Genomic DNA, 26543 nt, shown 5'->3' with positions numbered 1-26543 from the left:
ACCATCTCGTTGGGAGAAGGTTACCGACTGTAACGGTGGATATTTTGATGAATAAAGGTGATTATTTGAAAATATTTATTTATTTATTTATAATTTCCCCCAAAAAAACGACAGGACTTTTTGAATGACCTGGTATATAAATCAAACACTAATGGATTTTAATTTTGGCCTAAAGGGAAGATATAAAAAAATTGTAGTATAGAAGGTAAAATAAATTATTATTTATCATACCAAATAAAATACTGAATTTAATTAAATACTTTATACCAATGCATTTGAGACAAATTATAAGTAATAATGAAAAGAATAAGGAGTCATTAAAACTTCAAATAGGATATTTACGCAAAAATAAAAATATCTAACGATTTTAAATAAACAAGACAATAAGCAACAACCATTATTAACATTTTGAAATTTTTCTGATTTTTACAATCAAATATATCAACGAATCTTTTGGTTTTATACAACACACAAAACATTAAGTAACAAATGATATATTTGATATATCACTATAATTATATATATTTGATATATAACCTGTAGGCTGTCAAAAAAAGAAAAACTGACAACAAAATTTCATTTCTCAAATGGATTAATACAAAGATTATCTCTATATGTACAAATAAATGTGTATTAACACACAGAACTACTTATAATTATTTTAAAATATTTTCAGTACATGCTTAAAGGCTATAAATTCTATTCTACAACATGTTAATAAAATATTTCTATTTTCTAATTATCAGCTAAAACTATTATTAAAAATAACTACAACACCACCAATAGACCCAACATGCATATCAAAACATGCATCAACATCAATAATTCAAATATGAAGACATTTTGATAGAATAGGAAAAAAAAGAAAAGAAAAGAGGTTTCCTCAATGAAACGAAAATTATTTCATAAATATAAATTTCAGGAATATGGAAATTCATATATTTCAAATATTAGTCTATAGATTCTTGAACTTTCCAGCTTCTGTTACAGCTGCAATCAACATGAGAAAAAAAAATTAGAATATCTTGTCAGAGAACAGCCAAGAAATGAATTTTGCTGGTTACAACCACAATTTAACAAGGTTACAAACAATATTAGACTAATATAGACGGATATAAATATTATAAAATGGTTGTACATGATACAAACAACAGAAACGGGATAATAAAAAAATGAAGGGTGGTGGTCAAAAAAGGTAGCTCAATGTAGTTCAAAACTTATTTATTATACAAAGTTTGTCCCCCAGAATTTCAGAGCTCTCGTCTAGCAAGTAAACAAAAGAATGAAGAAATATGATATCATATATAGCTTTTCAGAACGGAAACCATAAACTATTACCAACTTAGATTTGAATCAGATTTCTATTTTTCCTGTTTTCTACTTTTTTTTTTTCCAAGGAATGGTCTTTCAAGACCCCACGAATACATTACTTTTTCCTTCTCTCTTTTTCTCTTCTTCTCTCCCAGTATCTTTTCATCATTTCTGCATGCCTTAGCTTCCTCTCTTCTTTCTGTTTTTCTTCATTTGCCACAAGATTTATTTATTTCAATGTTTTTCCGTACTGTTCTCTATCCAGGCAGCCCTTGTCTGTTATTTTCAATTTCTTTGCTTCAGATACCCTCCTACGCTCATATATTCACGGATTCTGTCAAATAGTTTCTTGTTTAATCTGCTTTGGTCCATTCTCATCATTTGCACGTAGAATCTCAGTCTTCTGATTCTTATTTTAGTTTCCAGGTCATTTATCTCCCTGTAGATTTCCTGGTTGGGTCTTAACCTGAAAGCGTTTTCTTAGGCCTATAGATTCTCCTCAGGGCCCTTCTCTCTATTTTCAGTAATTTTTCCAGACTAGGGAGACATGTTGTCTCCATTCCGTATAAAATTACTGGTTTTATGACTGTGTTGTAATGTCTTATTTTTGTGTTAGACAATAGGTTCTTCTTATTGTAAATATTGCCTGTTGCGAAGCTTAGCCTTTCCAATTTGATGATTTTCTCCTTTATACTCTCTTTCTCCAAACCGTTATTGCATACTATCTCTCCCAGATATTAAAATTTCATTGTCACTCTTATCCGTCCATATTTCGTCTCTATTACTTTTTTGCCATAGTTTGTTTCCGTCGTTATAAATTCTGTCTTTTCATAGGAGACTTGTAGACTTGTTTTCTACTTAATTTATTCATAAAATTCTTTACTATTTTGTAGTGATCTATTGTTTATTATTGGTAACGATAAGAACTAATTATTTTTTTCAAATAAACAAAATTAAAGGTACTATACAGGAAGAGTTTTATTAATTTGTTATTTAAGACTTACCAAACTATATGAATGAGGATAAGACTTAGCTGATATTAAAGGATATTTAATTGTACATTGAAATGGTGAGCTTAATCAAAATCGTTAAAGTTGTTTTTGAATAAAGAAAAAAATTTGAAAAATTTATTCAATAAAATCACACTTCTAGTCCGTCGAATTTATCGAAAAATTTTCTGTCACATCCCAGGAATATATTCGCTTTAAATATGTAATTTCAATTGCGTGCGACTTTTCAGTTTTTGAGCTAGGCTGTTCACTGACACTTAGACCAATTAGCAAGACTAAGTGATCTCTAAACATGTATTTATGTCGAAAACACAAATTAAAAAAAAAAATTGAAATCCTTCACCATACTATTTACTCCATATATATTTGATAAATGAAAGTAAAAAATATAAATTTTTGTCCAAGATTAAATACATATGACGTAACCTGTAATGAAATATGCAGATAAAAAAAAAAAAAATCTTTTCAACCAAGTAAAAATACAACATACTCAATTTTTAAAATATTACTATTTTTCTTAAATGTTTTATCATATAAAAGTGAATTAAAAACAAAAAAAAATATGCCTTCATATTTGAATCTATGATTATACCACCACAAAACCAGACATGACAAACCCATTTGACACTAGGATACATAAGAGACATTATAAATGAAGGACAGAATACAAAAAAGATATACAACATAACGACATTCATAATGAAATTTCCCTATATGTTTATGATGCCGCTATTGAATTTTATTTAAAATAAGTTTAATACATCAACATGAACAAAATAGATTTATTATTTAAAAATAAATATATATATTTTATTATAAAAAAGAATTTGTATTTGTTACATGTAACTACACAGTTGAAACTTAATAATCCAACAAATACGGGACTGACATGTTAATGGATTATCAAATATTCAGGAATACTGAGGCCCCCATTTAAATAATATAAAACTAATTTTAGCTTGTTTGAGCGTGGTTTATTTTATTCTTAATTTAAAACAATTTTGATCCTTTTTTCCTCTCAACTTTTATTCTTTAAAATTTTTCCAACGTTTCAGCCCTCAGGCCATTCTCAAGGGTACACACCTACAAAAAGTTTTTTTATTTTTATATAACAATCTGATTTCTTTGGCCTTACCTTCAATATTGAAGTCATTTCTTTTTTAAATCTTAAAATTGCAGGCTAATTGCCCTTGTCACATCTTTAAAATAAATTAATCATTAAAATAATATCATAATAACTACATCAAATTTTGTTTTTAAATAGATTCCTTACTTACTATTGAAGGTAGGGCCAAAGAAATCAATGTGTAGTTGACGGAAATAATGTAATTGTTACATAAAAATAAAAAAAACTTTTTGTAGGTGGTATCCTTGAGAATGGCGTGAGGGCTGAAACGTTGGAAAAATTTTAAAGAATAAAAGTTAAGAGGAAAAAAAAGGATCAAAATTGTTTTAAATTAAGAATAAAGCTAATTTTTTTTTTTGTTCATATATCTTTATTAAGAAAAGATAATAAATGTTCATACAAAATGATTATGAGACAATATAAGGGGATTAACCTGTTTAATAACATTGATAATATTTAATACCTTAATAAACGAAACAGGACTAGGCAGTAACTTAAGTTCTAAACCATTCCCTAAACTACACCATTTATTTCATACGTGATACTCCAACAGGCTATGTAACATAGCCAAGTAGTACACTAAGTGTTTGTCATACGTAAGTGTATGTTTTAAATGGCAGTCTGGAAGCCACATCAAATAGTAAGTTCAATTTATTCATTAGTTCAGCTCTATACTTAATATTTTGTTATCAGTACACATTCGATAACCCAAAAACATTGGATTATTTATTACTAGAAATGTTAAAAGTAGTAATAATAAAAAACAAAACAAAACAAAAACTTAATGGTAGCAAAAAGTATTTAAAAAAAAATAAAACAAAACAAAGAACAGACCAAATTTTATGTCAGGATATTATAATAAGATTTCAAGACAAAACATATCAAACAGCAATAAATAACCATCTAGTCTTTGCTTCACTAATTCAAGCATAAGGGCAGAAAAGGTTATAATCACATTAATGCAGAACACATAAAGTAGATATATTTCTTGACAATAATTGCAAGCAGTAAAAGTTTAGCCGATATTGAGAAAACGGTAGTAGATAATCAGTCAGGCTTTAAAAATATCTTGAATGTTTTTTCCTAAAGCCAAAGATTTATGGCTCTTCTGCTATAAGACTTCTGAAGGTCTGACAAAGTATTGTTAATTTCGACCACTTTGCCACATTATCTTTAAAATTTTGTATTGTGTCCTCGAGGCGAGGACTGTCATATAAGTGGCTGGATGTCATATCTGATGCAAAGCAAAACAAGCAGCAATGATCATCTCTCACTTGGATTCTATAGAGATGAGCACCCAAGTAATTATCACCAGTGATAGTTCTAGAAGCGGCAACCGACATGAGGCTGAGAAGATAAGGAGGTATGTAATTTTCGAACAGATGAGACCTGCCCACTGCTACCCTTCTGCAGACTAGGTAAATTTGCTCCAGCTTATCTCTTAGAGTATATTGATAAAGCTTTTAGCCACAACAAAACTACTAACATGGACATCTGGGATACTTCTGTAATCATTTTAGAAGGAACAATCATAGGGTGTCAGCCTGTTCATTTTCTCAGATTTCTACAAGTGAAGGTATCCATTGCAATGATACGTTTGCCCCCTTGATAAGAAGCCTTTCCAGAAGTTATCCTCTTCCAAAACTTCATGGGAGTTTGTCAACCCACTGATGTTACAAATTGGGAGTCAACAAGAATACTGGCTTTTACATAATTTTCAGTTATCAGGATGTCTAGAGCCACAAAAACATCACAGATTTCCAACTAAGTTGCTGACAAGGCAATCAACAGGTACAGCTATACACCTCAACACCAAGTATACACCTGCTCCTTCATTTTGTCTAGTCCAATGGCAGCCTTGTCGGTGAAAACATGCAACCATTCTTTCTCTGAAAATCAGAAGTGGGGTATTCTGCTTAGCATAGTGTAGTAGCTAGTTGTGCAACAAGGAATCAGGTTTTGATCAGATGGTAATGGTTAGGGTTCTGGAGGGACTGCACAAGATGACATTCTTCCCTCATCAATTCAACTTTACACAAGTCGACCAGCAGCAGATCTATAAGTCTGGTGGAATTTGATGTCATTGTTACACCTCTATTGGAGGTGTTTACTAAGACTTATGCAGCCAATTCTCATCTATAATTTAGTGGAACAATCCCTGTCTAGATTGATGCAATGAGCAAAAACTTAGCACCACCTATAATAATTCTCAGTTCATGGGTGACATCAAACTTTTTAAATTTTAAATCAGAAACAGTCACTAACCATTCAGCTTAGTACTCCATTGCAGTCTTATTGTTATTTTTCAAAATGCAGATTTTGGACCTCGTTTAACTTGTGTTGCTCACATTTGTTGAGCTTTACTGTTTTACTAATGGCATCCAGGTAACCTACACTGGTGGAGTAATTCATAAAGGATATTTAAAAACCATACTTTAATGTTTTTTTTTTTCAAATTTTTTCAGTCTCCAAGCTTTTTCAATCAGAATCAGCCTTGACGAAGCCCTGCAAAGTGGGGCAAAACGCTGGTCAACATTAAATAGTTTTTCTACTATTTTGTACCTTTATTGACTGCCACCCAGACTATTTTCCAACAAAATATTTTAATCTTCAAATTTGAGGTGAAAGAGAAGAAGATACAGATAAGATTTATTACAGGTAAGAATTTAGATGCTTGCGCAATCAGTTTTTAAAACATAGCCAAAGTGAAAAACTTGTAAAAATTTTACATTATCCAATACTGTTTTTATTTTTTAATATTATGATGTAGTGTCTCTGTTATCCATTCATGTAATTATATTTTTTTCTGTCCTGATGAAACATGAATTAGCAAAACGTTAACTGGTTAGCTGTTCAATGATATTTGAGAGGCTTTAGGCTTTATTTTGAATCTCTGATTCTATCCCAACGAAAAAATTGCTTTTTAAAAAAAATTGTAAATAAAAAATTGATGAGTAAATATATACCTTCAACCTGGAGCAAGTAATTTTGAGGTCAATATAGTTACTTATGCCGTACTGGAAATAAGTTACATAGAGCCTTACAGTGATAAAAATGAAAGACATAACTGGAAATGCCTGTAATTGTCAAGAAAACTTAAACTAAAATAAATTAAAAAAAAAAAAAGTTTTTTTTTCTTATAAATCTATTCAGAAATAAGAGTGAAACATTCCCTTGCTTAATAAAACAATTTAATCAGGGCATCTAACATGAATACAGAAATTATTTTTTTATTTCATGTTCATAAACTTTCAGATACACAGAACAATAAAGTAGATAACATGAAACGAAATCAAAACAATTCTAAGTAATGATTAAGAAAGAGAATGTAAAAGACAAAAAATTTGTGATGAAGATGGAAGGCACAGTGTATACATAAGGAAATAAAACAGACACAACCTACTGAATTTGTATGATAAAGCATTCTTATAAAATGGTTTTTCCATGAGACTAATCCTTATTTTTTTTTTAAGCACACAAACTACAAAATTGTACCTGATTCTTTGAACGATGATAAAACAAAAAATGGTAAAAAATATGTTTAATTTGTTAATAACGAACTATACACTTAATTTGTTAATTTGGTTATTGTTATAATATAATAATTAGGCCAAGCTACACAAAAGACAAACATATAGTTAAAAAAAAAAGGAAGGACACAATAAAAATTAGTTTGAATAATAAAGCAAAAGATTGTTAACAGAATTTGATAAGTAATATAACAGTCAAGAAAATTTAACAGTTCACAGTTAAATAAATAATAGTTAAATGTAACCTTAAAATAGATCGATATCACTTAGAACTTGATAATTATTACGTAAATAATTTAATTACAATAATTTCGAAACTATTAGTCAATCCTTCAGTTACCCTAACCTTAAAACGTTCCATAGCTAACTTGAAGTCTATGATACTTCGGAATCCATCTCGAGTAAAAAGAAGTACTCCACGTAATAGCTTGAAGTATAGCGTAAATACAGTAAATGCCTGGAATATTCATATAATAACTACAAAAATAAAATTAAATAATAACAACATCATAATGAATTATAATTTGTATTGGTCCTTTGGAATTAGATACAATGAATAGATTAACAAGTTTAAAAAATCCGCACTACTCTCTACTTTGAACAGTTAAAAACCTAAGCTAATCCTCAAAAAGTAAACAGAAAGTTTCCTGAAATTAAAAAAAAAAATTAATATGCCTCTTAACTATAAAAGCAAATGATAAAAACTACTTATAATGCTGGCTTAATCAAATGGAATGAAGTATTAATAAAATAACAATGAAAACAATAAATAATCAATTATTTTTTTTTTTTTTAATGATTTAGCAACCTACGTTCTATTGGCTTCCCTAGTTTTCTCATGTAAAACAAAACAAAAAATATAAAACACATGCATCAAAATTGAACGCTAGATACTTATAAACATCCAAATCAGTCCTCTTTGTAAATAGAAAATTAAAGTATTTTCAAATTATTTTTTATTTCAGGGGATGCAAATATTTAAACCCAGGGTGAAGTCTCAGAAAAAAGTATCTTGATATATACCCATACTGCCTCTGTAATAGGCATTAGAGAAAATAAAAGAGTTTTTAAGTAAAAATATCTTAAAAGAAGAGAAGTTTATAGAAGTCTATAGAACATTTTTTCCACTAATTAATAAATTTTTATATTACTGAATTGTATTTCAACTAAAAACTAACATTCCATGAGATATACTCAATTAATACAAAAGTTCCTGAAATACAAACAACTAAATTAATTTGGCTAAATACATAATTACAGAAAAATAATTAACGTATATGGCACTACTTGGTAAGATAAAGAAAGGGACAAATGGTTAATTCATAGCATCAAATGAATAAAATTAGAGCGTTTATATTACAATAATTAGTAAAGCATTGCGAAGGATAGAATATAAAACTAAACAATGTTATCCACAAGGTTACAAGAATCATTCAATAATTGCTACTTAAAGGTAGAAATATAGAAACTAAAAAACTACAAAGCTTTGTGCAGTCATTTGATTTACAAACTTGTCGATAACCCTAACCTTAAAACGTTGAGTGGTTAGGTTGAAGTCGATTAAAGTTCGGAATCCTTCACGAGTAAAATGCAGTGCATTTATTAACGTTTTGAAGTAAAGCCCCATTATCGAAAACGCCTGAAAAATACTAGTTAATTTATAACCAAATAGCTTAACATTAAAAGCAAAAAATATTAATACATTAATTATTAATACATAAAGAGTTGTGAGAAAATATTATTAGAAGTAGTTGATATTTTACTTAAAAGTTAATTGGTTAAGAAAACATATAATTGAGCAATTAATTAGTAGATCATAGAGTCTCAATTAACCGAGATTCTTTATTATCCATGTCTAAATCAAGGAAAAGAATAAAATGAAGAATTCGATGAAAATCACTAATTTTCATCAATCAAAGTAATCAAAACATTAAATTAAGCTGAAATGAATCGTCATGGACCTGCCCTTTTATGATGAGTATTGGTTGATCTATATTACAGTATTGAGAAAAAATAATGCCAACAACAATTATGAGTGGATAATACCTTCGTGATTCACTCTTGCATCCCGGCTAGACATCTTGTCATATCTTAATATGAAAACATTCAGTTATGTTGAATAACAATGTGGGCTTTTTTGTCATTTTTGCCAAAGCAACAAAAACCAATGGAGTAGTAAGTATTCCAAGTTGAACCTTCTAGATTTCCTAATGATATTCCAAAGGGACAGCCGTTCAATGGAATTCATTCTATGTTATTCTAGGATTCTATCACAGCCCAGAAGACTATATACCTCAGTGACAATGGATACAATAAAGATATATATATATGGAAAAAAAGAGCATAAAATTATTGAGTCTTAATTAAATTTAATATATAGCAGTAGGTATGTGAGATACATTTGTGGATCCATTGTTTCAATTCTTTTACATTATGGTATTTTATCTATATCATCTTCATTCTATTATCTTAACTGTATTTTCTATCTGTATGTCATTTTTTTAAAAAATTAATTATGCATTCTATCATTTAATTTCTATTTGTTTCGTATGTTACATAATAATTACAGTTATTAACATACTTTCCAATAATTTTTATATTTTAATATCGTTTTCTTGTATCTCACTTATATGTAACCGTCTTATAATCATCATCTCCCCTCCCCCCTATCTATGTCTATTCCACATCTGAACGCGACAGGTGTTCTTTATTTACTTATTATTATTATATTTTTATTTTCTATATGTTTTTTCTTGACCTTTATTTATTCTCATTTTATTTCCTTAGTTTTACGTCACTTAATGTATACAATTTTTTTTTTTATTTCTCTTATATCCACATTTCTATTTTTACATGTTAATATGCCTCCGATTCATTTTAAATCTAATAGTCTATGCTATTTCTTTTTTTATATATACTTATTACTGTACATCTTATTTCTATTTCTTTATATTCATTTTTTTTTTTACATAATTTTTCATTTATATTTCAACTTTTAACCCCATCTCAGTTTACTTCTTTGTATCTTATTGTCTTACAGTAGGGGTATTCATGATGTTGTGTTAAATGTTATATGTTTTACCATGTTAAATGTTATAACTATAGGATTGTGAGCAGCCTTATTTGAAGTCATGTTAAACGTTAAATGCATAAGAGTCCCTAGCGGATTTTCTCAGCAACTTGTTGTATAAGCCTTTATGTTTATAACCTTCCTTCCAGACCCTCATGTTATTGTTTACTTCAGTTTTGATTTAAGTAATTAATTAAAACATGCCTAGAGTGAGTGAAAAGTGGAATTTGTGTGAAAGTTTAGCTAATGAGTGTCTTATTGATCTTCAAACTTGTGAAGAAGAGAATGAAGATGAGCTAATTGACAACTGTATTGAAAGTCACAACAACTAATATGGCGGCGATCTCAACTGGTCTATTGTGTGACGTCATTCTCGATTTAACTGACCAAGTAACAGACTCTCAGCCATGTTAAATGTTATTTCGTTTTACCATGGCAAAAGAAGGCAATTTTTTTCGATTTAACACGAGTTTTTCCATTTAACACGCTTTAACATAGATCATGAATACCCCTACTGTTAACATATTTTTGTTTGCCCTGCAAAGTAGGGAAAAATGTCAGTAAATAAATAGTTGTTAACTATTTTTTGTTTCCTTTGTACCACACTTCCGACTATCTCTTTCTTGTTCAGAAAAATACAGTTAATAATATATATATAACTTAATGGAATAATTTAATACTTAATACAACAATATAGTGATTATACACCTCCCATGATTTGATTACACTTCGTCATTATATTTACCCAATCCCCTCTAACTGTTTATCCATGTAATCCAAGATTAGGCTTATCCAAGATAGTGGCTGTTTACATTAACTTGGTTAATCAAGACTCTACTGTATCAATTTTAAAAGAAAATAATTAAGGAAACAAGAAACATGAAAAATAAATAAATATTTTACTACCATATTCACTGAAGAAAGTTTTTAAAAAACAGTACCTCCACCACTGACGGAAACTTCAGTAAAATATTCATTTGTACAAACTGGGATATGAAATAAATAGCTTCATAATAAGTATCTTCAGAGTTTATGGACACTCAGAAATCTCTTGCTTGTATTTTAAGCTAAAGTTGCGTAATCTTTATTCTCACTCACTCAATTTTGTTCTTTTTGGGTTAGACATTAGCTTATCTTTAGTTAGCAGGCTCTCTCGTAGATAGCAGCAGCGATGATTACTAAATAATTACGTTAAACTGAGTTTCTTCCCTAAACATATGCTGGGCCACATTCTACGGTAAAAGTTCCTCAACCATAAGATTGTTTAAATAACTTAATTCTTCACCTTCTCAACTGACAAACTTTTTTAAAGATTTAGAAACATTTATTTTGTATTCATTAATTGCTTGAGAAAACTAAAATCTTCCTCTTTATAGCTTTATATAAAACACATTTCTCAATACATCATGAACGTTTTCTTTTTTTTTTTTCGACTTCTGACTGTTTTTCTTATTATTTTTATCATTATCATTTGTCTTTAATAATAACTGTTTTATTTATTTCTTCTATGCGTAATCAACATGAGGATATTTTCTAATAGGACCATAAAGAATGGACAACTCACAATAACAAGATAAGTATCACACCGTAACCTTAAAGTACCACAGATAGAAAAAGGTAATACTCAACCTGATTTATGTAAACCATTCGTAAAGCAACCACTAATTTATTGTATTTTTTATTCTTTTTTAGAGGAATCGGAAAAAAAAAATCATGAACGTTTTGTGGTTCTGCTCCACCTTCAGGATCACATTATGTCCATAGCAACTTCAATTTGTGAAAAATCCATATTTATTATTTTTTCATTAGCTGATATTTGATTTTATATTGAACCAGTCTGCAATAAAATGTCCATATTTTCCAAGAATATCAATAATTATTTTGCATTTCTCTTATACTTTTAAAAGATATTTTTATTTTTTCATCAAAAGGCTAATAGAAACTTAGTCCTCTCAAAATTCTTAGACTAAAAACTTATTTATGTTTTGACACTATGATCCTACAAGAACTTGGGCCTTTCTTATAATTTTCCCCTACTCTTTCCTATCCCGGGAAAACATCCGCCATCTTCTAATGCTCAAATTTTTCCAAATTTCCTCCACCAGAAGCATTCGTCTGCCACTAGGTCAGTCTTGGAGTAGGAATCTGAGGACTGATTTCCTGGGCATATATCCTACATAACCCAGCCATCTGATCTGGATCCCTTTTGCAATTCAGACCAGACAAAATCTAGTTTATCATACATCCGATGAAACTCTTCATTAGTTCAAATCAAAATCTTCACCATTATAAAGAATAGATCAAGTTTGTTCTTTCCTAAGACCTTTCACATAAATCACGTATTCGCACATATCACAATTTAGGAAATTAACAAATAATTAAAACAAAATGCTAAAGTATTAAATATTGATTTATGGACAAAAGTAGTTTTAGTACACACACCACTGTTATAAATAAGCTGATGTTTTAATGACAGTCCAAAAGCTTAAATGTTTGATGTATTATCAAGTTTAATTAACTTTCATATGAGTAAATTTGTATGTGAACAAAATACAATAAATTTTTGTAAATATTTAAAAGTTAAACTAGGCAAAAGTGCCTTCCTTCCAATTTTCCTTTCAAATTTTTTTTAGCATCAGTAAAATAGGAGGATGAGATAATCTGGGTCAGAACGGACATAAGGTGGTAATTAGAAGTAAGGAACCAATGTGCGAAGGATAAATATTTGAAAATTAGGAATATAGGATAGAGAAACATAATGAGGGGTGTTATAATAATGTTATGTTGTAATATTAATAATAATGTTATAAATAAGATTACAAATATGCATAAGAAATAACTCTTCAGAAATTCCATAAGTGTTATATTGATAAATATATTCTAAATCAATGATATGGGAAGGGATAAGGTTAATACAATCAAAAGGAGAAGAAAATTCATGTTAACAACATTCAGAAGGATGATAGTAGAAACCCATTTTTCACTGCCTTTAGGATAACTTTTTTTCTTCAAGATTAAACCATAGATATTATTGGAAGATCGCTGATTGACTGTGTGTAATAATAAACCATTTTCGTTAATTGTTTATAACCTTTTATTATTCTAATTTACTTTTTACATTTCATTGGTACACCTTTTTAATTTTTCCATTTAATTGTTCATTTATGTTTACATCATTTAAGGGTTTGTATTTTAATTTAGACCTGAAGAAGCCCTGCAACGTGGGGCGAAATGTTGGCTCAATATAAATAGTTTAATCACCATTTAAGTTTTATTTGACCACACCAAGACCATCTTCTAATTATAGATATTATTAAATTTATAACTAAATAAGCAATTTTTTATGAAACTTAATTCTATTCTGAAACCGAAACATATCATCGACCAATTTTAAACGGTCAACTAATAAAGTTCCAAATCTTTATTTATTATTATTTTTATATTTATTCTTTCTTGACCTTTATTTATTCTCATCTTATTTCCTTAGTTTTCTGTCTCTTAGAGTGCACAATGTTTTATTTCTCTTGTATTGACGTCTCCTGTTCATTTTAAATCTAATATTCCATGTTATTTCTTTTTTATATATACTTATTGTTGTAAATCTTATTATATTTTTTTTTGTTAATTTTTATATAATTTTTCACTTCTTACATGATTTTTAATCCCACCTTAGTTTACTTTATTGTCATCTTATTATCTTACATTTTGAACATAGTTGGGGGGCTGACGAGGCCCTGCCCTCTAAAGTGAGTTGACGTCAGCAAAGAAATAGTTAATAACAATTTTTTGTACCTTTTGATCGCACCCCCGACCATATCCATCATATTTTCAGTGATGGTCAATCATTTTTTTACATAATAATACTTGAAATTACAAAGAACTGGTTTGAGAATCTATAAGTGAAAATGTACAAATATAAAACTTGTAAAATAGACTACTGGCTGATTTGGGGAGGTAGTAGAGAGCTACCTTGTAAAATATTGAACCCAGCATCTATAACTCACACGGCGACCCTAACTGTGATAACCAAAAGAGAAACCATTAATAAAAAATCAATTTCAGGTAACAATAATATATTAATATTTTATTTTTACTTTTACAATGATTAGTGTAGAGATGTTTCCAGTTAGTATACAAGAGAAACAGGAATTTTAATTAAGATCTCTCAATACTGAATTCCTTTCTTAATTTTTTTTCAGTTTCAAATTTATCTCTATTGAGGAGATTACTGCTGATTTCTCAAAAATTTCTTTTAATATCAAATTTAAATTTAACATAAAAATATGACGTTAACTATTCTGAAGAAAATAAAATCTATTATATAATACCTGAGAGGCAGTCAATGTTCCCGTAACAGTTATGTGAATAAAAAAAGTTAGGATTGCAGCGACCACTGGTGCATTAGTTGATAGAGATGATGCAAAACTATTGCAATACGAAACTTTGTGGAGTAATGAAAGTTCTTTCTTACGAATTTCTGAAAACATCCAAAATCATAAGTAATAAATTAAGTTAAAGCATGACATAATTCAATAAAAATAATTTAGGTCAATTGGTAATATGACATAACCAACCACTAAAGCTGCCCCTAGGCAATTAATACTACTATATTCAAAAAATTAATATACTTTTTTCTTTTTTTTATGACCCCTTTCTGATCATTTCTGATATATGGGAGATGGGGGTTATCTACAGGTAACCAAACTATTCTGACCATGGTAGAAGGAGGTGTCAAGATAATTAATATAAGTAGCAATATTTATTACTTTACAGTATAATAAAAGTCAGTAGATCACAATTATAATAGATTATATTTTATCATATTCAAAATCTATCCCTCGACTCAATGTTAATACATAATGGCAAAGACTTGCGCCTCAACCACCTGAGCTACTTTCCATCTTTCTGCATCCTTTCCTGCATAGGGCTTCCCTTACAGGAGTAATAGTCAGCACTTCCCGGGGTGACCACCCCTATTGGGAGGAGAGTTCTTTCCACTTCTCCTTCCAGACATCCCTGTTCCTAGCAGCTCTCAACCAGAGGGGTCTTCCCATCCTCTTGAACATATTGCTCCATCTTTTCTTTTGAAGTCCTCTTCTTCTTTAAAGATCGTATGGAGTCCATTCTGTGGCAATTTTTGACCATCTGTCATCTTCGCACCGAAGGAGAAGCCCTGCCCATTTCCATTTGCTCAATCTTGTCATCTTCAGTGTGTCAGTGAGACCTGTTACTTTCTGGATCCCAGCATTTTTTATTCGATCCCTTTTCCTCACATTCACAATGCCTCTTCCAATATTATTTTGCCACACCTGTAATTTCCTCACCTGAACTATAGTCAGTGACCACGCTTGGCATCCATAATCTTGTTTTTCCCTTCATGATATGGCCGAGGGACCAAAAGTTATTCCAGCCAAGTGCCAATCTCCTCTGAACTTCCAATTAATTAACTGCCCTAGATAAATCTTTTCTTCAACATATGCCAACTTATGGTTGTTAATTTTACACCATTTGTCATAAGTTTCGTCATCTGGTAGTATATAAAATAATATAATACTGATTAAACAAAATGTTGTAATAAACGAAAATGCCTTTTATGGAATATTCCTTCCTGATACTTTATTAACACAATCTTCCAACTCAGAATTATGAGAGGGATAGAAAGATAATTTATTACTTTACTAAATATTAAATATTGTACTAACTAAGTGAAGACATCAGTGGATGAAGGAATTGTGTGAAATTATAGGAAAAATAAACATTTTTTTCATTAGAAGAATATTTTAAATACTGCTATATCTACCTAGCACCTTGATTAATTTTTCTCAACATTAAACTAATGTGAATTTCTTAAGTTAAAAATTGACTTTTTTAATCTAATGTAAGAATAATGATTCATAAGTTCGTAACATAACACATTCATCCACTCATGTCATTGAAATTAGAAAAATATAAAGTACCTGAAATTTTGTTGATATATATTTTTGCCCATGAATATAATTTGATAAACTTTATGGAGTTTAATATCTCTGATAAAACCGTCAATCTTTTATCAGTCAAAATGAAAACTTTTCTCTTAAAGAAACCACTTAGTCGAGAGAGTAAATACTGAAAAAATAAAATAATTATTATAAACTATTTTACTATATTAGTTCATTTGATTTTTAATTATTAAATATTAAAGAAAAAAACTTTTGAACAATATTAAGCCCATATTTTTTAATATAAAACTACACAGTAATAAAAACTTATCACACTTTTATTCTATACATATATATTCAACACTTCTGTAACATTTCAGCCATAACATAACATATACCAATCTCCGAAATAAATAAATAAACTGTATCACCAGATTATAAATAAAAATAGTTAAATACGAAATCCAAAATTGTGTAATGAAAAGGAGAAGTCTCGTCATAAATTAAGTTTGTATAAAGTTAAATATGGTTCGAAAAGGAAAAAATTATAATTTATAAAGTAGTGTTCTGGAGATGGACAAACAAACGCGCTATGAAAGTGCCTCAAAATGCACTTCAGAAAAGTATCTCAAAATACACTTTTAAATATCCAACATTTACAAACATTTTTGTAAGCAGAGATCCTTTTGTCCTGATCCTGTGGCAGTGATGGTTCACACATGGTTTAATTTGTGCCTCAATGGTCGACAGACTTCAAGGGAATGGAAAAAACTAGACTATATCAATTAATACTTAGAATGGATAATCCTAAAAAGTGCGTTCTGAGGAACATCTGCCTGCCAGACTTTTTGGGAGTTTGAACAGCAGTCAAAACTTTTTAGTTGCTAAGAAGAAGTAATTTTATGAGTTAAGTTATGTTTATGTTGATTATTTAAATGTTGTTACAGGTTTTTGGGAGTATAATAAAACATGGAGGCATATATTTTCAATAATTTATACAGTAGGCTTCTGGGACTCAAGACTAGTAATAAAACTTTTTATAGTAATAAACTAGTAATAAAAGACGAAAGTCAAGACTAGATGCCAACTGAGACTCTCCTAGGACACCAAGTTCCAAGGCCGATCAGAGAGTCATAAATAACACAAATTAGAATCATATCTGCCTCTCAGGTAGATGTTCTTCACTTTCAAAGTATTAAGTAAAAAGTAGCTATTCAGTTTTATTCCTGTAATATATATATATATATATATATTGTTTTATTGGTGTAGAATCCTCAAGATCCACAGATATATATATATATTATGTTTTACCAACATGCAACCATTCTTTCTAGTATGCAGTTAGTCTATGTTGTTAATTATGTCTTATGTGTTTATGAGGTTGGAGTAACAAGAATTTAAATTTTGTACATCTGAATTTTTTGTTGATAACTCGATTTTTTCTATAGTAATATTTACTTCTATTATCTAAACATAGATTAACTGATTAATATATAATAAGAAATAATAAAATATAAACAATAAAACATTAATAAAAAAGATTCACCTGTAGAGGATAAAATATAAACATTGAACAAAGTCCTAAAACAGGCCATGGGCCAAGGAGCCAGTATACATATCCGATGCCGAGTATCATACTAATTGGCCCGGAGGCTATCATAGGCCCGAACAAGACAAGATCGTAAATCCTCTGACCATCATTGGAAAATATATTAATTAGCTAAAACAATAAAAAAAAAACTTGATAATAAAATAAATCTTTATATCTTGTGAATTCATGATTATAACAAAAAAAAACATAAACCTAATTTTTATTCACCTAAACAAAGTTATGACAATCATAAGGTTTTGTAACATGCAATCGACCATTAATTGCAAAATATCTCATTTTAAAGAAATGAGAGATTTATCTGTTCAATTTCTAAAATAGGTAAAATAAAATATTTGTATTCAAGTCAAGTAGGGATCCTCACCTCAACTTTCTGGGCATTCCATTTGTCTGGGAATGGATTATGGGAGGAGAGATTAGATTTATGCTGGTTCATGAAATGAAATGAGTTAGTCTATTTAGGTTACTTTTATAAGAAAAAAAAAGGAGGGAAATTAGATATTCGTATTTTACCTTAAATTGGTATTTCCTGTACCATATACTGCATTCATGGGAAAGAATGATAGAAAAGGGAGGATAAAGAAAGGAAAAGATGGATAATTCTAATGCAGCTATGTGTTTCCTCGTCAGAGACTTGGGAAAGACAGATAGACCTCCAAACTCTGGTGTGGAAAGAAAGAACTTAATACACAAATATATAAGCAGTGCAGAGAAAGGCAGGAAACTGGATTTAAATCCCTTAACACCTTTTTATTCATTTTTTACCTATTTTTAGCTGGCTTCAATAAAATATTTTTTGCTGTAACTCACTTATTTTTTATATTTTCTCTCAAAATGGGAGATCAATCTACAGCACTATCTATTCCTTCATTTGTGACAATCCTGCTTCACTAAGTATTGCATAATAGGTGACAGTACATGTAATGGCAGTTCAGCTACTGTTGAACTGAAAACTTATACTTTTTTTAATCTAATTTGTTTATAAAATTAATCTAATACTTGTAAATAAGTTTCTTTTGTACTATAAATTCAATTTAATATCTTAATTGTATATAATGTGAAATCATGTGTAATTGATGATGTATTTACAAAAAGTGATCAACAGGAAACTTGTGAATGCTCATAAAAAACAAAGTGAACAAGCATTCATTGTTCATTGTATAGGGTTGATGTTTCTGTGACTCCCCCAGTAGTTGCCCGCAGTTAGTAGTGTTGCCAGCAGCGTTATGAATAAATCCCTTCAAAGGCGTTCTTATCATTCAGTAGAATACATTTGACCAGGCCACAATACAGATTTACTCTTGTTGTTCCAGTCTCATGGGCCACTATTTTTTTTTTTTAAAGAACAATTTTATAACTCAACATCTCCACACTTAGTTCACAACTGGATGGAGGTTAGATATAAAGTCATTTATATATTCATTCATTATTTATATTGTAATATTGTCTTTTTTGATAAATAGTTATTTTTTATACATAAATAGTTTTATTTTATGCATTAATGTTCAATATTCTTCATTTGTTTCATTAAACCATATAGCAAGCTAACCAATTTTGTCTAATACAGAGTAAAAAACATTGTTCAAAGTAGTCAAGATAGTTGCCCCATTCTAAAGTCAGTAGCATCACACCATGTTGAGCAGATTCAAATATTTTCAACTTCAGTTATTTTCCAATCATAATTGCATTACAGTAAATTTAAGTGAAAATAGAAGAGGAAAATAAGTATTAAGGAAAAATCTACATAAAGAAACAAAGATCACAGACAAAAACTCAAAACCATTGAGCTACAATCAATGTTTACATTGGTTATTGAAGGTTGGGAACAAGATAAAGGAAGAAAGACACTTGTTTGCTTGGATGGCGGGAGAGTGGAATTGTCTCGGAAGCAGGTGGTGCTTACCACCCTTTGTCTACTGCTCATTGTAGATTTAGAAAGAAGACATCAAGAACCTTCAGTCACTGAAGAAGGTTACATAATTGTTTAGTTTCGCTCAACACAGGATTTAAGTACATTAGTAGAAGTAACTAATTGTCATTATGTTCAGAATTGTCTGGAAAACCCGCGAAAAAGAGTCAATAATGTTTAGTAATTTAAAATAAAATTCTCATATCTAGATAATATTTAATTCATTCATTTAAACCTTGTCATCATCAAAGTTTAATTTTAGATCTGAGAATAATAAAAAGATAGTTAAATTCCTTATATTTATTTTAATAAATCTTGAATATCACAGTATATATAAATATATATATTTGTATGTATGTTTATAGATATTTACTCATAGCACATATCTTATAAACATACATATATGAGATTTTCTACCATATCATTTTATTTTATTTTTTCTAAAGGCATCAAAGTGTAATTTTTTTTCCTTTTTTACATAAAGAATTAATATGTTTTATAATTTCTATCTCATTTATTTGTTTTATTTATATATATGTTTAAAATTGTTGATTCATTTTACCACAAATTATCGTTTCCAACCCAGAAATATATTAACTACCAGAGCATTGTTTACCTGTCAGGAGGAAAGTCTTTATCGATGCTTTCAGTATAGGTAACACCCATTTATTGGTAATTTTAATTTATCACATAGTAAAGAAATAGAATTTTTTTCAATAATTGGAGATAAATACAAGAGTTTCATTAATAGCTGGAGTTCAATACTTGCATAATGAAATAAATAAGTAAATTATCTTTGAATAATCATTAATATTCTAAATATAATCATAATTAGGTGTTAACAGTGGATTGATATAAGAAGATGGTAAGTGCTGCGGTCAGCAAAGATACAAAAATAAACAGAATTTATTTATTTGTACCAACATTTCGACCTAAGTTTAAGGCCTCCATTAGGGCTTAAAAATAAAATAATACAACCTTAATTCTGAGAATTATAAAAATAAAATAATAAGAAACATGCATAATAAATTGAGTAGATAGTACTTGATACTAATAGAAGATAAAATATAATATTGTAGAGGTAAGGATTATACAAAACAAATGATTAAAAAAAAATATTATAAAATAGACAGTGTTCAAGAAAATAAAGAAATAAACATAAATAAATAAGTAATAATAGGGGGAGGGTTAAATCAACACTGTTGGTGTACACTGTACATGGTTCATGAAATGAAATGTGCAAGTTTACTTAGGTCAGTATCTTACCTTTAACTGGTATTTCTCGTACCGTATACTGTGTTTATGGGAAATAATGACAGAAGAGGAAGGATAGAGAAAGGAAAAGGTAATTCTAACATAGTTATGTGTTATCTGGTGGGAGGCTTGAGAACGACAGACAGACCTCCAACTTCCAAGGGAGAAAGGTAGGTAATGTATGTACAAAGGGCTGGAATACAAAGGTCTGAAATTCACGTCGAAATGTCGGGACAAATAAATAATTTTTTTTTATTTGCATATATTTGCTGACAGCACCTCCGACCATCTTCTCCTTGTATCTAAATATAATCTATTACTAAAGAAATTAAATTCAATTACCTCTCCAACTGTCTTATCGCCGAAATGATGAACCCTCATAATTTTACGAAACAGCATTCCCAAGCAACCAGCTCTTAAACGTATAGCAGTTCTGAAAATAAAAATCTTATAAATGAAGTAAATAATTAACAATATAGCACAAAAATTATTCAAATATATGGACAAAATTTATAATAATATATAAAGCTGGAGATTTTATTTGTTTGAAAGCGCTTGATATGCGCTGTTTGATACTTAAGGCTTAATATCATAATATCATCCATAGGAATGAGGCATTGAGCATATTAATGAAAAGTACATGCCCATAATAGCTATCATATCGCTTCATAGCCGTCGAACCTATTCCACATTTACTAGCTAATTGAAACTAACGAGTAAAAACATGATATTTATATATAATGTACAATACTTACTATATTGTTTTGGGATACCCACTAATACAATACAATTTTTTTTGATATTTTACATTTTGGTAATTTCTCTATTTTACATTTTGGTAAAACAAACCAAAGGTGGAAAAAAAACTTATTCTAAAGTAATATTAATGATTCTGAGGCATTTGTTTGGAAATACTTGTATTTTTTTTATATTGGTTGAACTAGTAAGGCTACAAATGGGGCAGGCGTAAGTTAAGATGGGTCTTAGTACCGCTTTATAAAGTATTAATTTATTTCTACTGGATAATTTTAATTTTTGATTAAAGTATTGAAACCTTTGATATAAATTTCCCTTGCAATTTCCAATTGATGTGGTGGTTAAATAACAGTTTGATGTCTAAACTGTACCCTAAGTATTTAACTGTTTTGGCAAAAGGAAGAAGGGTAATAGTTAAATCTATGGTCAATGGAAGTACAGGCAGTCCTTTATTTTACTTTTATTATTTCTTTTAGCACATTCATCTGAACTATTATTTTAATATTTAAGTTATCATAAATGGATGTTATTCATTGAAAATTTCTATAATTTTTTTTTCAATCTATTAGTTAGTATTAGAAGCTGTATTTAATTTTTATAATTTTACTGTTTACAAAAACTGAGTGTCAGTTGCCATCTTTTTTTTCAATCCGAAGCCCTGAAAAGTGGGGTGAAACAACAGTTAACAATAAATAGTTTCCTTCTACTATTGGAACCTTTATTGACCGCCACCCGGACTATCTTCCAACAAATTTTAATTACTATTTGAGTTAGTTTTTTTTATTTATTTTTTTATCACACTTGGATCATCTTCCTTTTACTGATTATTTATGTTTTTCTCTATTAAAATACTTTAGGTCAATTCACTAACAGAAGAGTAGTACGAAAGTATTTTTTATTTTTTGTCTTTTTGAAGTTGGATTAATCAGCTTTAGAACTAAACTATAAATCAAGAAACGCTAAGTGAACCAGAAGGTACGATTCCGTGTATATTTAGCATAAATATTTAAGTTTATTAAAGAACCCCTAATAGAACTTATAAATATATAGAAATAATAAATAAATAACATTCCTACCTATAATTTGTTGTCCAAGCTATGGCATATAAGGTGTTTCGAACTAATTCAGTCAAAGTAAAAAGCATTGCCCATTTAAAACCAATTAGAAATGAATCTTCCTCCGATTCTGTATATTCTAATAAATATCTCATGAAAAAAGCCTGAAAACGTAAAGTTATGTTTCAAAAAAATCAGTTTAGAGAAACCTTAAAAGAAAAACAAAATAAGAAATGACAGAAATAAATACTGGCAATTATTATATTTATATAATCTTAAAAAGTGTGGCTAAAATTAGGTAAGCAATATTCAACAAACTTGAGTATACTAAATACGTATACTAATACATTTAAATTCCTTAAATTTTTTTTTTTCTCAACAAAAATTATGTCTTAAAGGCCAGTGGATTTCATCAGAGATTTTAATTCATTTCTTTTTTGACTACCAAGATTTTGTAAGGGGGGAAAGATAGTTATATACTATTCAAGTTATTATTGAAATATCTTTTAAACATGAGAAGCTAATACTTACAATACTAATAAATCCTAAGATAACACATAACATAATTAAAACAGAAGAAACTATAGCCCTAGTTCTCATGAACCTCCAAGTGGCGCAATTCAACGAAGCACTTTGAGGCCCTTTCCTCATCAGCTCATCCTGCCAGAGAGTTTCCAACCTAAAATTAAACAAAAAATAAAATAAATACGAAATGTTGAACTGACAAATGTCCATCTGAGAAATACTTACTTGTCATAAAGGCCTCATTCCAAGGAGTTACCTGCAGTTACCTGCAAGCAACAAAAGTCTAGAATAACTGTCATAACGAACCCGCCAAACTATGCTACTAGAGAGCTTTTGGTCGAATTTAGGGGTAGGGCATTTGCTATCTACCGAATAGATATTTAAGATATGGACTTAAGGCCATGAGAAGACATTTCAGTTGACCCTTTCTGAGGACATCCAATAAGTGAATCTATTATCATCAAAGAGACAGATTCCATAAAACAATCAATCACTTACATGTAAAAGCTGGATGGATTTGAATTTATCCACTACGGACAAAATGGACTATTTTATCCATCCCGGACAAAATCAATATATATTACTTATCCATTCAAAATCAAAAAATAGTATTTTTGTCCTTTCAAAAAAAAAAAACAGTGGTTTTAGAGTTAATTTACTGAAAAGTTGATTGCCCAACCATACAACACCAATTTAGAGTAAACATATGAAAATAACAACAAATAATAAAAAAACAATGAAATGAAGATAACATGATAATATGCAGTCTCTAAATTTATTTTTTGTTTATTTTGTCCAGTTAATTAATAATTATTGATCCTGTCTGAGACAGACAAAGTTCAAATTTGTTCATATCGGACAAATTCAAATTCAGCCTGCTAGGAGGTGTGGAGCACAAGAGCATTTGCCTACATTGCTACACTGCCACAGCTAATATCTTCGATTTCATCATTCTCTTTTAACTTAAGATTCAGCATGTGAGATTGGGGCCTAAATTTGGAAATACTTGACTCCATTTTCTTCCACAAAGATAATTCTCAAATTTTTATCATTGATTGATAGACAGATAAAACACATAACAACTTGAAAAAAAAAAGTGAATGACAAATTAATAAAAACCACTGCACATATAATCAACCAACCAAGTAAAATTGTTTCTTATATCCGCCACCGATAGCACCATCAATCGTCATCTACACAAGTACTTAATAGTACGTAATTAATCTTGTCCATTTCATCTACTTTATTTATTTTGTCCAGCAGAGATAATTTTTGAATCAGTAAATAAAATATTTTCAAAAGTAGCAAGAAACCTTAAGCTTCCAGATAATAGCTTTTAATAGACAAATGAAGAATACATGGATCCGATGAGAGGAGAAGAGAAAAACCAGAAGAAGGAATGGAAGGGCAAAAATAGATATCCCTGGGCATAATGGAAGGAAATACGTCATTATATTTTTCGGTAACAGACGGAATGAGGACTAAAGATTTTTATCTATAATGTAGGGAACAGTATAGAGCTTGCAGAAAATTGACAGTTTTAATTGACTACTGCCATCTTCTGATCAGATAAGATGACTTCAGAAGCAATTTCATAGAGAGGAGCCCACGGTTCCCTTCAAAAAGGCTATAAACAGCTTCAGTATGATTTTCTAAGTAACTTATCTTCAACTGGAATAAGGTTCATTTACAACTCTTTCGTTCTTGAAAATTTTGTAATAAGGAAACCCATTTGTCTCAGAAAGAACATTTCCACAAGAATGTGCACGCAATCTCTATAACATATCACAAAGGCAGATACTCTTCGGTGCCCAAAACTTGATTATGCACTGCACAACTGACAAGTACTTCCTTCTCACTCATATTTCTTACTACTCCCATATCTATTTTGAGGCCAATATAGCAGCTTCTCACTATCATAATTCTCTATTGTTCTACTCAAGAAGTATTTTATCACCAAACAATAAATGACTATCTATATCCTAGACCTGGCAGGTAATGGAGTGGATAATGCAAAAATAATGCAGAGTGCCCGGTAGGGTACACATAGCAATGATGCACAAATATCTCATACATACATAAAATTATGAGAGATAGTTGACCGTGGATGACGTACGAGGAGAAGATGGTTGGGGGTGCGGTCAAAATTCTATACTTATTGTGGTTGTTATCTTGTTCTAGCCCTGAAGAAGGTTACAAACTCTAGCTGAAACGTTGGAACAATTATAACATGGATAACAAAGTGGATAACATAATAGTCCTGGATTGTAAAGCAGAAGATATCTAGGCACTGGGCTTTTCACTATCATAACAGCAGTGGAAGCAGAAAAGAACACGAGCTTCTAGAACACTTTTCTTAATCTTCAGAATAAAAAAAAAGGTACCAACTGATTATAAAAAAAAAGTTATCATTGTTCATTTATGAATTGCCTAACATTTCACCAAGAGAGGTTGGTTTTATTTATCCATAGACTGAGGAAATATACATACCTTTGAGTATTATATGCACAAGAATCTTGCGGACAAGGATTCGGTATATCATCAAGGGTAAGACCTTTCTTGAACGACTGTCTCATATACTTGGTCAACCAGTTGTAAGTAATGAACTGCCAAAGCCCAGCTTCATCAACGCCAAGATGAGTATTATTTCTAAAAAACCAATGAAAACAAACAGTATCAATAATCTGTACAGCACTACATCATGTTGTCTGTACATGCTTCAAAGTTATTTATTGTTAGCTACAAAAAAATAAATAAAATAAAACAATTGTAGGAAGATAGCACACTAAATAATAGAAAAAATTAATTTATCACAAACATTCTACCCCACTTTGCATGGTTTCAACAGGACTAAATAGTGACAGATGGAAAATCTATTTTTGATTCGTTCGTTACCTGTCACAATTTAGCTCTGATAAAGCTCTGCAAAGTTGGGAAATGATTTTTTTCTGCTCTGTAATGTGCTTTTTTAAACCGCCACTCAGACCATCTTCCAACAATTAATCTTCAAACAAAATAAAACAAACTGAGTTCTTAATTAAAAGTATACAAAGAGATATATATCATGTTACCAAGAAATATGTAATGTAAGACAGGAACAACAGATGCATAGATGCATTAAATCTAGAGATTTATATACATTCTATTATGTGGAATCAATTATTTAAAAGTGGCCACTGATAATCACTCAATTTCAACGACTCATGCCAATATACAGTTCAAAATAATATAAGTGAATTTTCGTCCATAATAAAGCATAACTTTTAAGTAGGATAGTAATTTCACCTTAATTTTATTTCCATTTGATTCAGCATAAACAAATACTCAAGAAACATCCATCACTTGTACTAAAACTATTATTTCATTAAAAAAAAAACAAAAAAACACTGAAGATTGATGATTGGCTGTTTATAATAACAAAAGGAAGATGGCCTGATCAAAGAAAAACCATTCTCTATTTCCTCTTCATA

At 29.6% G+C, this 26543-nt stretch overlaps 1 protein-coding gene across 8 annotated transcripts in view; it reads right to left on the bottom strand.

The window, feature by feature from the left end:
- The window catches only part of LOC106681580 (ATP-binding cassette sub-family C member 5), a 59961-nt gene that overhangs the window by 28982 nt on the left and 4436 nt on the right, over positions 1-26543 (bottom strand). For 2 of the 8 annotated variants that reach the window (XM_067047978.1, XM_067047979.1), the window contains exons 4-12: positions 25564-25722; positions 23080-23227; positions 22570-22712; positions 21080-21170; positions 17512-17685; positions 16005-16152; positions 14376-14524; positions 8506-8616; positions 7324-7434 (exon numbers count right to left, since the gene is read on the bottom strand). In XM_067047978.1, the coding sequence (XP_066904079.1) occupies positions 7324-7434; positions 8506-8616; positions 14376-14524; positions 16005-16152; positions 17512-17685; positions 21080-21170; positions 22570-22712; positions 23080-23227; positions 25564-25722 (1234 nt within the window). Of the gene's footprint in view, positions 1-6413; positions 6525-7323; positions 7435-8505; positions 8617-14375; positions 14525-16004; positions 16153-17511; positions 17686-21079; positions 21171-22569; positions 22713-23079; positions 23228-23298; positions 23340-25563; positions 25723-26543 lie in introns of those variants that run through there. The other 6 variants (XM_067047980.1, XM_014421953.3, XM_014421956.2 and 3 more) reach the window with 6 other exon arrangements.

This window comes from Halyomorpha halys, unplaced genomic scaffold (genome assembly GCF_000696795.3).
Source record: "Halyomorpha halys isolate HHAL.00 unplaced genomic scaffold, Hhal_1.1 Scaffold349.1, whole genome shotgun sequence".
In the NCBI taxonomy this organism is placed as follows: domain Eukaryota; kingdom Metazoa; phylum Arthropoda; class Insecta; order Hemiptera; family Pentatomidae; genus Halyomorpha; species Halyomorpha halys.
The sequence above is the reverse complement of the archived record's forward strand: the minus strand, read 5'-3'. Positions and strand labels throughout refer to the sequence as shown.